Below are 15,189 nucleotides of genomic sequence, written 5' to 3'. Positions count from 1 at the left end.
CTAATTTTCTGGCTAAATACCAAGAAGTCTTTTTTGGCCTAGACAGCAACTTTCTATTTTCTTGGGATCTTTTATCATCTTTTTTCTTTTTTCTTCCCTGACAGGAAAAGCTGAGCTGTCTTGAAAGTGTTCATCATCTTGTGAAACAGGGATCCGCAAAAAACATTCTTCCCAGTAACTAAAGCACGCTGTCTCAGTAGGTCTTAGACGGCTGACAACATGCTTCCCTGATTCACTCATCACAACTGCTTCCAAACGGCAGACAAAAGCAAGGTAAACAGCTGGGTGACATGTTTCCTTTATTCTTCTACTTCACTGGGAGGCACTGGCTTTGAAGCTACGTAGAGATCTGGACCGGAAGTTTCGAGTTCCACCACCTTCTAGCTGCGTGGCTCTAGACAAGTCACTCAAACCCTAGGGTCAGTTCCTCATCTGTACAGTGGGGCAAATAGCTAGACCTGCCCACAGGGAGCTGCACGGCTGGGGTGAGACCATGTGAGCAAACAGCAGTGCCTGGCACAGCGTAAGCACGCGTGTGTACAAGCTGTCACCTCCACGGTGTCGGCTGGGTCTTCTGCTTTCGTCCTAACATAGGTTATAAACTTTGCCAGCACATAGGGATGGATCTGTTTGGTACGATCTGAAGTTTACACAATTAGAATGAGGGGACTCTCTTTAAAAATACAAAATTAATGGGGCAGCCAGTTAGCTCAGCTGTTAGAGCGTGATGCTGGTAACACCAAGATTGCTAGTTTGATCCCCACATGGGCCACTGTGAGCTGCGCCCTCCTTAAGGAAGGAAGGACGGAAGGAAGGAAGGAAGGAAAAAGGAAGGATGGAAGAAAGGAAAAAAAGAAAGGATAATTCTCATTGTGATTTCTAGAGAAAGAGAAAAGAAACAGAAGCAAAACACTAGAGCTTTGAAGAAGATTCAAAGTTCTTCTGAGATCTCTGTAGATAACGACCTGAAATGTTCACGAAGAAGTACCTCCCGACGGGCCTGACCTCCCGATCTAGAACGTGGCGAGTCCCCGCACTCAAGGGGCCAGTGTGCGTCAGGGGCCTGGCTGTGACGCCTCTTAGCTTGGTGTCATCTGCTCCGAGAGTATACGGTGAAGTCCGTAACTGCAGTCCTGTATTCCCGCAAGGCTTCACAGCCCTTGACTGCTGGCTCCACAAGATTTAAGCTCATTAATGATGCACACCTAACCCCAAATCATCAAAATCACTCTGTGAATAATACGTGTTCAAACTAACCCTGATAACACAGCAGTCAACTATTATAAATCTTTCCTTTGGGTTTCAGTGTGCTGCTTTTGGAATTTCTCTATAGATCAACATTTTCTCTCATAATAAACACAGGCAAAGTTAAAGATGTGACCACCATCCTCACAGTTCATGGAATACGGCAGAAGAATCACGGCTTCGGAATCACCAGCAGACGAGGTTTGAACTCTAGCCTGTCATCTTCTAGTTCTAAGGCCTCAACTTTACTAATGTTTCTGCATATCTGTTTCTTTATCTGTGAAACAGACAATCGTATCGATCCTCAGTCTGGCAGCCAGCGGCAGCCTCGGGACACAGCACAGAAGAAGCGGCTCCCAGAAGATGAGAAGGTAGCTGGAAACAGTGTGTGTGGCTATATTAATATGCCGTGCTTTAACACTGCTAAAGGGAAACTCCAGCAGCCTTGGATACAAGGAATCCTGATTCTCAGCATCAGATTTTATCCAGCTAAACATTACTGAGCTGGTAACTTCAGTATATTCATGGAGGTCTAACCAAGTTTTATTTCCTACCTCCTGTTACCCCCATTTGCCTGATGTCTATCTCTATTTATATCTGTACATCCATCAACAGACCTGTACCCATCTATCTATCACAGCACTTACATGCAAACCCCAGCCTTGTCACTTGTTGGTGTAATCCCGGCATGGCCTCCGGTCACCTGCAGACCTCACCGCTAGAATTTATTCACGTGCTGCTATTTCAATCGGACACAGTAGTGAATGACGGTCCTTAAATCCCTTCTCTCCCCATTGTTCTACTCATACCTTCTTGAAGCATCTGGAGAAAAACACTGTATTTTTCGTTGCTTTCACATTTCCTCTAAATCCTAATTTTTATGTCCATTATTTGTAGTAACACTTATAAAGTATCTCTTATGTGCAAGGCACTAAGGAAAGGATGTAAAAATGAATAAGCTACAGTTCTTCCATTAGAGAGTTTACACGGTAGTAAAAAGTTTTTTAAAAGTTTCGACTATTATATTACCAGCCAAATGAAATATATACTTTACTTAACAATGGCAAAACAGCTGCGCAGCTATAGGCTCAAGAGTAATTAAGGCTTCAGGTTCTGCCTAAAAGAATGGCTAGACAGACAAGAGCAGGAGACAACCCAGAAAAACATGCTGGGCCCAGGTGGTGGAGGGCCTTGGATGTCATGTGAAGACATTTGACTGCATTCTGGAGGCAGGAGACACTCGCTGAATGTTCTGCGAACAGCAATCACATGTCTAATACACTTTTAGGAAATTAATGTTGGTAGCAACGGGGATGGATGACAGACGGTAGAGAAGCAGAGATGAGCTGAGGTGAGAAAAGACTACTTAAATTACGGAGCTCACAATAAAAATGAGCAAAACAAGGGCTGGGAGATCACAGAGTACGGCAAGGAACTGGCAGGTGACTGGCTGGCTGACTGGTGAAGGGTGCAGGAGAAGGTCCATGTACCGAGGACTCCGGTTTCTAGCCTCGCTAGTATCGTGGGAAAACGCACTGAGCGTGGGCCCAGGAAACAGGACTAGCCACTCTGTCTAGGGAGGCAGAGGAGAAAACGGGTTCAGTTTGGGATACCCTGTGGAGGCATCTACGAGGCAGCTGGAAATCTGCATGGGGAGCAAACTCTAAACTGCAAACTGTGGGCGGTGGGGGTGGTGAAGGCACTGAGTATCTGCAATGAAAGATGCGGAAAGGTCAAGGGCAGAGACGTACAGTAGACAGTAATTAGCACAGATGTGATAGCTGAAGGCCGGAAAGAGCTAAAGCTGATTAAGAAAGGAATTTAGTGGGGGACCAAAAGAAGGCCCAGGGTAGATGCGCAGAGAGACAGTGCACGAGTATGAACAGAGCACGGACAAAAGTAGAAGTGTTTTCAGGAAGGATGTCAGCAGGCACAGAACTACTGGAGAGGGTAAACGGGTTCGGAAGAGGCCTGCCAGAGGTGGCCGACAGGAAGTCGTCCCTGCTGGCCTTCCAGGCATTTGTCTGTGCCACATCTCGGTGAGCACACAGCAAATGGGAGAGTACCTTACTGCATTTGTAGGAAATGTGGCAGTAAAGGGAAGAAGAAAGATGGAACAAGGTATTGAGAAGAAAACCATCATCAGAAGGCTTTAGAACCACAGGTCTTTACTGGTCCAGGCTCCAACCTGACGTCTCCCTATTTACTCCTCTGTTAGCTGTAAGGCTAATCGTATACTCTGAAAACAACTCACCGAGGATTGTCTGCAAGAAACTTCTCTGATAGCTCATTCTATCAGCATTTTTGAAATGTATGTACAATGTATATAAAATATGTATATTTATTTACAAAGTGCACGCATGCACCACTGTTAGTGTGTGTATTAGATATTATTAGGGCCCTGACTTACCTTTTCATTTCTAGCTGAAAGGCCAGTGAGCACCTTCCAGCAACCCCCGGCCAGAACAGGCACTTCCCAGAGCGCACTGGCCTTACTCTGGAGATGCGTCTCCCACCACTGTATACTCATCCACCGCCTGTCTTTCCTACTACTAACTCCAAGCTCCATGACGACAGCAAGACGTCACATGGTCTGTTCCCCGCTGCATCCTGGGACTCAGGAAAAAGGAGGCACGAAGTATTTTCTGAATAAAATAACAAAATGACTTCACCACTACCCATCCCAAACCAAGTTTCACACTTGAAAGCTGGCAGGTAATTGTCACCTTGCTTCACTATCTCCTTACTACTTATGACAATAGTGATTACAATGCCGCAGGCCTTTTGACATTTCAGCTGTCCCTTGGGAAACAGAAAAGGAGGAGGCATATGGAGTTCACTGAGGAGAAAAACTACTTGAAGATTTCAAAATAAGAAAATGGGGCCATAGTAAAATTTCAATCTGTTTATCAAAATACTTTAAAATCTGATATTAAAGTCAAATTACAGCCACTGTGGAAAATAGTATAATGATTCCTTAAAAAATGAAATATAGAATTACCATGATTCAGTAATACCACTTTTGAGTATCTATATATCTATATCTATATCTATGTCTATCTCCCCAAAAATGAAAGCAGGGACTTCAACAGATACTTGTACACCAACGTTCCTTTCTACTAGCCTTCTCTTCACAGTAGCCAAAAGGTGGAATCCAACCAAATGTTCGTGGATGGATGAACAGATAAACAAAATACAGGACATACATGCAATGGAATACTATTCAGCCTTAACAAGGAGGGAAATGCAGGCGTATCTTACAACAGGGATGAACCTTGAGGACAGCAGGTGAAGTGAAATCGGCCAATCAAGGAAGCAAGTACTTTAGGATCCCACTCACAGGAGGTGCCTGCAGTAGTCCCACTCAGAGACAGAAAGCAGAATGGGGGTTGCCAGGGGCTGGGGGAGAGGGGTGAGTGATTATTTAGTAGTTGCTGTGTGCAATGATGAAAAGGTCCTGGAGATGGACAGCACATACTGCCACTGAACTGTGTATCTGAAAATGGCAAATTTTCCGCTACGTACATTTTACCACAATAAAAAAAGGTCAGATTAAAATCAATTTTCAGGTTAAAGTTAACTGGTCTCCAGAGTCTTTCCTCCGTAAGTATTGTAAGCAGAACTGCAATTCTTGTAGTCTGTGAATTATCCTTTACTGTCACATCCTTAGAAAACAAAGCAGGATTTGAGATCTGATATGCGGATGAGAGCAGTCTGGAGTGAGGGCTGAAGGCAGCAGGACGATACGGTACAAATCTGCAGAAGACCCGCCTGGACTGGACTGTGCCCTCACGACAAAACACAAGCTGTTAAGGGTCCCCATTTCTTACCAGCAAAGCTGAGACGCAGAATACGATCACAGTTTTCCTGGAATGGCTTTAAAATCATCGGGGGGGACAGAAAAGATGAGAGGATGAAAAACATGGACTCTTACACTTATTACCAGAGATACATGACTCAGTAATTAGGAAAAGGGGCCATTTTCTAAGTAGAAATCAACTATAATGTTTCCGAGTGAACAACACAGTAACGAGAGGAGGCAAGAATGGTAAAGGACATATGTGAGAGCCTGTTTGCCCACCCCCAACTACAGATAAACAGATAACCAGTATGGTCCATGCAGGTGGTACTTCTTCCCTCCCAGTAACCTACACAGAGAAGTCTAATGTAGTAAAAGGCTTCAGGGAAAGAAGCGTGCTTTAGGGGAAGGTGAGAAACAGCTGAAAGGAGGCCAAAGGTCTAGAGGGGAACTCTTAATGCCATTGTGGTTTTCTCTCCTTTTCCTACTGACTTCAGATTATCTTCGAGGATCTTTCTGCACCACACAAGCTCCTCCATGCGCTCGGCTTACAGTCCTGTTTGATGCCTTATATGATTCAGCAACATATGACATCAAGATACTTGACTACAGAAGGCATTCGATCCTGTCACATCGTATTCGATTCTTGTTCTTTGCAAAATATCGCCTTGAAAATGATGCTCAACATCATTATTCGTCAGGGAAATGTAAGTCAAAACCACAATGAGATACAAACTCACACACGTTAGGATGGCCACTATCAAAAACCCAGAAAATAACAAGTGTTGGTGAGGAGGTGGAGAAACAGGAACCCTTGGGCACTGTTGGTGGGATTGTAAAACGGTGCAGACGTAGTATGGAGGTTCCTCAAACTATTAAAATCAGAACTACCATAGGACGCAGCAATCCCACTTCTGGGTATTTATCCAAAAGTACTGAAAACAAGATCACAAAGAGCTTTTTGTCTACCCACCTTCTCTACAGCATTTTCACAATAGCCAAGGTGTGGAAACAACCTTAATGTTCATGGATGAAAGGATAAATAAAATGTGGTATATACATGCTATGGAATATTATTCAGCTAAAAAGAAAATCCTGTCACATGCTACAACATAAACGAAAGTTGAGGACATTATGCTCAGTTAAATAGTCAATCACAAAGAGAAAAATACTGCATGATTCCAGTTATATGAGGTATCTAAAATAATGAAAGTCATAAGAAACAAAGTAGAAGGTGATTGCCAGGGAAATGAGAGGTGTTCAATGCGTATGGAGTTTCCATTTTGCAAGATGAAGTTCTAGAGGCCTGTTGTACAACAGTGAGCATGTAACTAATATATAGTAATGTAGGCTTAAAAACGTTAAGAGGGTAAATTTGTTAGGGTTTCTTTCTTTTTTTCCCCCCAGAATTAAAAAAAAAAAAAATGTCACCAAACCAGAAAAAAAAAAAGTCTTCTTGGAAGGCCTAATTAAAATAGTTCCATGTAAAATAATTTATTTCTCTATAACCCATCTTAGTCTGAAAATTAACGTAAAGTACACAAAAACAGCGAGACTTCTCTTTTCCTCATTCCACCAGCACAACAGTTTGGGAAAATAGGCTGTTCTTATTCATTTGTTTAAAAAAAGAAACAGAAAACAAAACCAAACAAAAGAGAAAACAAAGCAACCAACAACAACAACAACAAATTAATAAAAGTGTACTTTAAGCTGAAACCAAAAAGAGAATGACAACATAAAAAATAGTCAAATAGTGGTATTTGTGCTCTACGTCTTTGGTTTATTTCTGTTCTAATTACGATTCACAAGTCCCATTCCCAGTACAGGGCAGCTCCAGGCTCTAGAGACCGTGGCAGATGAATTCCAGCCAGCTCTGCTGAAGATGGTGAGGAGTCAGTCGCGTTTCACATCACCAAGTCCAGTCTGGCTATGGCACTCTGCTTACTATCCCGTCAGGCTTTCATCTGCCCTTTTCACCTCAAATCCAACCGACTGCGTCAATGCATGGAATTCTGCAGCTACACAGAATTCTGCCCTCGCACACACTGCACACCTTTAAGGGTCCCGTGCCTCTGCTGGGGTTCCCCTGCTCCCCATCTGGACCGCCTCTAGGGCCCCATCCCCGTCACCACTCCTTCACTTATTAAAATACGACTCTCACAGCAAGGCCAGGTTCAAACTTATTGTCCCCCATGTGGCCTGCACCAGTATCCCTAATCACACTTATTGCCGCTGTCCCTTCCAGTTCCATAGCTGGTTGTTTACAAGTTGATTTCCCCCCAAGGAAGTGAAAGTTCCAAGGAAAAGAACCATGCACTACTGCTTGTTGCATTCTCCCTTAGTGAATAACAGTATGTCTTGCATATAGTATGTGCTCAAGAAAAAAAATTACTGAATGAACGTGTGCTCTTTAATAAAATCTATACAGACAGTGGGGTGTCAGAATTAATTCCTTTTCGTAACAGTACAAGGAGATCAAGAAAACGAGGGATGTTGACTTTCTTCAGAGTGTGGAAGCCAGAATAAGTCTTGAAAGTAGAGCTCATGTCATAAATTGTAAAAAGTATTAGGGTACATTAAACTATTTAAATCCTCTTCATCCGAAAGCTGTTAAACAACAAGAAAACCTTCCATATACTTAAGAAAAAAATAATAAGAGGATCCTGGGAGAAAATGGGAGCAGGAATTCCACTTTTGCTCACTAATTTTAAGGATTTCATTAATAACATGAGCCATTGATCCACATTAGAATATAAAAGTGAATTATATGCAGATCAATAGAGCAATATTTTATCTTCATTAAAAACTGCAATCATCAAAGCTAGAATGCCAATCACAGGTTATACTGTCAAACAAGGAAAGAACACGTTAATACTTTCATATCTTCAGGAGTAAGTGGGGCCACCTTCATTCCTGTGTTTCAGTAAGTAAGTATGGAGACTCTTGCCCTCTTTAGTTCTCCTTAAAGCAGGATTCTTAAGAATGTCACTCAGGTGACCAGCGACAAGCCTGCGGTGACAATGGCCGGCAGGGGCACCAGAACTGGCAGGAGTCATGCCAAGCACAACATTTCTGGTTTCCGGGTCTCGATTGCATGGTTTTGGTAGCTTCTGTTTATGTATTTCTATATTAAAAAGAATTACCATTGTAACAATATTAAGGCTTAAAACTGTAACAGAGAAACTATCTGAACACTGCGTGTTTCCCCATCAATACTGAGTCTTTAGGCAGAAAACCTAGATTTATCTGGATGACGACTCTGAGTATAGATGTCAGAAACAATATGGGTAATAACTACTGTTTTGTAGTCTTTCAACGTGCCAAGTACTCGATTAAATCTTTTATAAACATTACTGAACATACATTCTTCACAAGAACTTTATGTAGTGGGCAGTAGTATCCTCTTTTTACAGACTAGGAAGTAAAGGCCCAGAGATGTTGAAAAACCTACACCTGGTCATACAGTAAGCGAAGGGAGAGACTGGGTTTATCTGATTTTAACTAAAGCTCATGCTCTTCATGAGTTCGTTATATTGATTATATCCTGACAACTGGGTTTGGGGCTTGTACTGGACGATTAGTCTACTCTGTTGGTCACTCTTACATCTGGCCGGTTGACTTTGGCCATTTAATTATCATCAGCACCTTTAGAAGAACATAGGACCAAAAAGAAGGTGGCAATTGCAATTCAAACTATGTAGTGAGTAAGGGATCACTGTTCAAAAAAAGAGTTAAAATATATATGTCGTTATTGGTCTCCCATTCATTCTTGAAATAATCATGAGTTTGTATGACCATATTTCACTGGCAATCAAAAACACTGTCTTCAGGGTAAGAGTGTCTGTAGGGCGCGCCCAAGGGGTTCTGAGTTCACTCACCTTCCCTTGCCAGCGACATGGATGAATCTGCCATCACCCTACGATTTCATCCATGGAACGTAAGCAATACCTGGAAACATCACCCCAAAAGCCTGATTCACAGACACCCTACCCGTGGAAGGAAACTGATAGCAGAGTCCTTTGGCTCACTTTGCTGGGTGACAGCTAGGAGTTCATGCCTAGACTTCAACTTGGAAAAACTGCATTTCCATCACAAGAACACCATGCATTTAATGCGGGGAAAACAAGAACAGGAAGGAAAAACATAATTTCAGTGGGCTCTACATTTTACTTTTATGTGCTAGAATCAAGTTGTTTCCATCACTACTTCCTTTTTCTAAAACATAATTGTTAGTTTATAAATTTGACTCACAGTTACAATACAACCTGCCCACCAGAGCTATACTGGGAAATATTTAAAAACCAGCTCTGGGGGAAAATAGTAAGCATCATAATGTTTAGTACAAATTTTACGAGTATAAAGGATGCGTAGTATATAATTTATCAATGATTAATAAAATATACGACACTCAATTGGCTATATAGAAATTTACAGATTCTATATTGACTCTCACAGAATGCTTCTGCTGATTTTTGCCTAATCTTGTATTGTAGCGAACATATGATTATAACATATGATTATAACTGAAGAAGGAGTAGAGTTTCGACGGGAACATTGTTTGAAATTTTTAAGTTAAGGAATAAGACAAAAGTGAAACGAAACTATATGGTGAAGATGTTATATGCAAAATTCAGTTCTTTGTCAATTTGTGAGTGACTTTTTTGCTGCATTGGATATGATTTTGTTTGCATGTAACTTAATGTTAAAATGTTAGATGTTAATTACTAACATTTCTTCCGTTACTTTCTTAAGTCTAGAATGACAGCCCACAAAATAAACCCAGCCCTGATGTGTAGAGTTCACTGATTTCCACATTTGCATGGTGTGAACACTTTCATCAGGGCTGATTTCAATGGAACATTACTGAACGCAGACTGGGGAACAGGTGTGCACTAGCCTCCGCTCCACGGCACTTCCATCACGTAAACAGTCAGAAGACACAAAGAGCCCCCGAGCACGGATAATGGGAAAATGCAGAATAATTAGGAAATGATGAGATTTTGTCTTCCTTACCTTTGTTTTTAAATACAATTTAATTGTAAGTCTATATTATTTTTAATAATAATGGCAGTGCTTATCAGTTTATAAAATTCTGGAAATTTAACAACTGTCTCTCATTGGTTGATACAAGTTGACGCTAGCATACCACTACCCCTCACCCTCTCTTAAAATACTTCTTGTATTTTTTGATGCTATCCTCAATACTAGGGGAAATTCAGATGTATGAAGTAATTTAGAATCCCGATGTTCTCATACTGGCATGCCGATCAAAATTACATCATTAGAATAATTGCAATGAGAAACCAGAATGCTTTTCAGGTTGCCTGGTCCAACAAGGAATCTCCCCCCAAATCTAGGTTGCACCAACACAAATTTGGGCACCAAAAAAATGTGGACACTCTGGTCAATGTTGCTCAAGAGTAGTTCACTGTAATCAGAAATGTCTAGACGCTGATGGTAACCACTTTGAGCACCTCTTGTTATTGCAGAAGTCAAATGGGACTTGTATTCATCTTTTGTTATCGGTATATATTGAGTATAACAGTTTTAATACAGTTTTCCTTCCTTAAAATGTGTATACATTTTTTGGCACCCTCTGTATATTTTCAGTCTTAAATTTCCATTCACTCATAAAACAACTTTCAGAAAAATAATAACAAAAGGTTGCAAACAATTCTCTATTAATTGACACATACATCCTTTAGTCAAATACACTGCACTAAAGTGGCTTTAAGCGAAGTGACAAATGTTTTCCAAATAATAAAGTTCATTTTAAATTATTTCAGAAAAAAACAATGAAAGGTATACCTATGTTTGGGTAACAGAGGACATGTTACTTTAAACAGAGCAGTAGAAACGCTTTAATTTTTCGAACTCCCCTAAATGTTTCAGTAAATTTACACTTCGTTCTTTAAAGTTCATTTTTAAATTCTAGTTGCCGTACATATTACATTAGTTTCAGGTGTACAGCATAGTGCTTAGCCCTTCAGACATCTACGAAGCGATCACGGTAAGTCTGGTAACTTCTGTCACCATACAGAGCTGTTACAATACTACCGACTAGATTCCCTAAGCGGCACTTTACATCCCCATGACTAATTTGATGCCTGGCAGTCTGTACTTTTTGATCCCCTTCACCTTTTTCGCCCACCTTCCCAACCCCGCCCCTCTGATAACCACCTGTTTTTTTCTGTGTATTTGTGAGTTTGCTTGTTTTATTTGTCCATTTGTTCTGTTTTTTAGATTCCACATGTAAGTGAAATCACGTTATTTGTCCTTCTCTGACTTACTTCTTCTAGCATAATAACCTCTAGGTCCACCCATGTTGCCGCATATTAACAGTAAGATTTCATTCTTTTTTATTGCCGAGTGGTATCCCATTTTGTTTGTACGTATGTACCACACCAAACAGGATGAAACATTCTATTTCAACATCGCAAAGTTGGTGCACTGGTTTAAGGCAGACTCCTGTGTACACTCGCTCTGCTTCTGCAGGGTCCCGTGCGGTGGCAAGGGCTCATGACGGGCTACATACAGCAGAATGCTTCTGTATTTAAATAGCTGGTAATTCCCCCTCCAAATTCCCATCCTTTAGGCCATTTAAAAATATCCTTCCTCCTCTCCCTTTATTTATAAAGCGTATGGAAACTTGAGGAGCAGCTGATGACAGAGTAGACTTGACAGAAAGAGCCTGTCATGCCTGACTGACCTGCCTGAGCTTCGACACTGGAAGGTTCCCTAAATATGAGCCCGGCTTTCCCGATTGTATATTCTGTAGTGGGGCACCTCCTGCAATCCAGTTTAACTTCTCTAGGATAATTATGACTTTACTTAAGCTGACACCTGTGACTGAAATACAAATTAAGTTTGGACAAAGTTGTAAAGATGATGGTTGGATTTTATTTATACTGAGTGACGGGGGACCGGCTGGGCGGGTGGGCACACAGAGAGGGAGAGAGAAGGGCTCCAGTCTGTGCTGCGCTTGAACCTTACTGTCTGTCAGCTGCTGAGAGAAGCCACACAGAGCTGTCAGCGGAGTGACGAGCACAGGCTGTGCACAGATCTCCGGTACTAGAACCATCTTACTTTCTTCAAACAACCCTGAAGGGGAGGATATTTATAACTATTTGCCCACTTTCCATCTGAAGGAAGAGCTCATTGTCTGCAGATCTGAGCATACGGTAGGTGATGAAAAAAGTCGCCTTTCTGCTTAATGTGGGAAAGGTATTTACTGAAGACTTACTAAACATTTACGGTGACAGGTACCTGCTGAGTCAGTGCGTGTACACAGCTCATAATTTCTTCCACAATGGTGCAGTCTACATGCTGAGCTCACTAAATTCTGTGTGAGGAAAACTGAGTCTCACAGAGGTCAAATAACTTGCCCAAGTTCAAAGAGCTTGTAAGAGGCAGAGCCAGGATTCAAACCTAGCTTCTGTCTGATTTGATTCTAAAGTGCTGCTCTTTTTTTTAAAAAAAAAACAAAACAACAACACAATTTATTAAACAAGCAATATTCTTAAAATGCTAGACTAGTTCAGAACTTAAAAGTATATTTGTACTTTTCATTTGGTTTTTCACTTCTGTTTCCCTTTTCAAAACACATTACTTTTCAAATTAACAGGAACATTATTAGAAGAATAAGACGTGACAGGGTGTTTATTGTTGCTGCTTCTTGGGTGGCTGTGGCAGGAAGCCTCATGGTTAAACCCACAGTGAAAGCATGGCAGAGCCCCAGCATGACACATCTTAACGTGTTTTATGGTTTGAAGGGGGAATTACCAAGGTTTTGCAAAACTTGAAAACCTTGTGTCAGACCTTGACAGTAAAAAAATAACATACAGATATAACTGTTTGAAAGGATAACCTAACATGCAATGTTCACAAAATGGAATCATTCAAAATCTTTAGAAACCTGAAACAAAACTGCAATGATACGATATCAGCAACTAGAAATACGAGAATTTCAAAAAACTGTAAAACATGAACCAATTTAAAATATATACATATATTTTTTTTTCTGGCCTCTAAGATACAAAACAAACAAACAAACAAAAAACTTCAACCAATTTTTTCCCTAAGAGCTCCAGGAATATTATTTTATCCATTTGCTGATAGCAAAAATTGAAGATCCAAAACTGAGATTAACTTAGTTTTCGACAACTAGTGAACCTCAAAAGGAAAAGAAGGAAGAAGAAAGAGCTGCAAGGAGACTGAGACGGGCATTGGGAGCAGAAACTCCTTGAATGTGATGATGTAATCTTGATGGAAAAACCAGGAAGTAAAAGACTGATTTACAACGTGGGCTGGCATCAGAAACTGTACTGTGTATGCTGCTTGTATATTTTTAAGTTCTTAGAACTACATTTGTAAAATTGTTTTATATAAAACTTAGCTTAAGGTAAATGTACGGAAATGGAAAGGGCTACGATGATAACATATGAATAGATAGCTAGGATTTTATAATAGACAGAAGCAGGCAGTTTCATGCTCATATACCTATATAGACAAAGACATTATTGTTCTAAAATCTGCCTCTTTTGAATATTACATAAAAGGTAGATAAAAAGATACGAACTCTAGGAGGATGCATTCAAAATCAGATTACAAGAGATAACAATCTCCCTGAAGGAAGGCAGTGTGTGAATACTTAAGAGTATACATTGGCCCTGAGCGCTGAGACACTGTCCGTACTTGCCTGATACAGATTTTTTTTTTTGGCACCACAAAATCTAATGTGTTTTTTAAAACACTACTTGCTTAACTTTTTTTCTGTGGGCAAAAATATCAAAGAAGAGAGGCAGAAAAATGATCTCAGAAAAAAAAGAAAGGAAAACCCCAGGAAGAAAGCTATCATGTTTTGTGTTTCAACTTCACAAAAAAAATTCTGATGAGATGTGTGAGCCTTTCAAATCTCTTGTCATTCAGGATATGAAGTTCTAATCTAGTGGTGTGGCCAGTGGAGGCTCAGACTTACTGAAACATGCTGACTAGCTGAAACAGGAGGTGCCTCGCCTCCTGACTTAGGGTTCCGTCTTCAGTTGGCCACTCACTGCAGATTACGACACTCATTTATTTGCTGTGCAAGCTACGAAAATGTCAAGGTGGGGAGGAGAAGCAATGGGCATGGAACTGAGTTTTACTAGATGGAAAGGGACATCACCCCACCTCACCTCGGTCTTCTTTGTCTTTAGAGAATTGTTGAATTTTATATACAGTCTATTTATAAGCTACTGCAAGTGATACTTGCATTCATCTTGCAGCGTGACGTCATTTCCTCATCAATAATTTAAGCATAAGAAATGGATGAAAGGGATGCTGAAGGGACTTCTCATACGTGGAAAAACAGAAACCAACTGAATTCTCCGCAATATTACTTCAGTCCTCTTACCTTGTTCTTTGATCTGACGGATTTGCTTCACAGTTTCTTTTAAGATTGCACATTTGTCAGGTTTGAAGTTAAAGTTGTCTATGTCGTTAAAATTTGCAAAAATCAGCTCTGCAAGTTCTTCAATATATTTATTTTCCTGTTCACGATTGCGTTTCTCCGTGCTCCTCTTGGGGCTAAAAAGAAGAAACATGTTTTTATTATGAATTTGAAAAACAGCTATTACAAAAAAGATAAGCGTGTCAAACACGTTCTAATAGAAAGACAGCAAATAAAAGTTACTTATATAAACATGGAAGTACGTGGGGGGAAAAGCCCTGATTTTGCCCTAAATGTTGCCTCGTTTTTGCAATCAAACTTACCCCGGTTCATAATCATACGTTTACTCGTGTGATCATTTGTGCAACGTGCCTGATGTCTCCCACTGGATTCTACACTCACAGAGACAAGGAAGGATCAGGGCAATTTCCTCCCCACACGGCTTCATACAACACTTGGCACAAGTGGGCATCAAATTTATGGTTGAATAAATAAAGGAATGTTTTAGGAAATTAAGGGAGGTTACATTTATAAAAATGTATGTAAGATTAGTCAAAGGGGAAAGGGAAGCTGAACTATAATAGTTACAGCAATCCATCAATTTTGATGATTTTTGGAAAAGCATAAAAAAATAATATAAATAAACCTTTATAATTTCTCAGACTTCTTTAGGATCAAACCAAACAGCCTTTTTAGACGATGCAAAAACCACAGTGCA

General features: G+C 40.6%; 1 protein-coding gene across 8 annotated transcripts in view; it reads right to left on the bottom strand.

Moving 5' to 3' along the window:
- Nucleotides 1-15,189, bottom strand: part of NCOA2 (nuclear receptor coactivator 2) — a 257,843-nt gene that overhangs the window by 76,221 nt on the left and 166,433 nt on the right. For all 8 annotated transcript variants that reach the window (XM_088799375.1, XM_019726156.3, XM_019726165.3 and 5 more), the window contains one exon: nt 14,436-14,608. In XM_088799375.1, coding sequence (XP_088655501.1) covers nt 14,436-14,608 — 173 coding nt within the window. The remainder of the gene's footprint in view (nt 1-14,435; nt 14,609-15,189) is intronic.

The sequence above is a fragment of the Rhinolophus sinicus genome, chromosome 7 (genome assembly GCF_057876585.1).
Source record: "Rhinolophus sinicus isolate RSI-liver-muscle chromosome 7, RSI-T2T, whole genome shotgun sequence".
Taxonomy (NCBI): Eukaryota; Metazoa; Chordata; class Mammalia; order Chiroptera; family Rhinolophidae; genus Rhinolophus; species Rhinolophus sinicus.
Note: the sequence above shows the minus strand (reverse complement) of the source record. Positions and strands in the feature narration are given on the sequence as shown.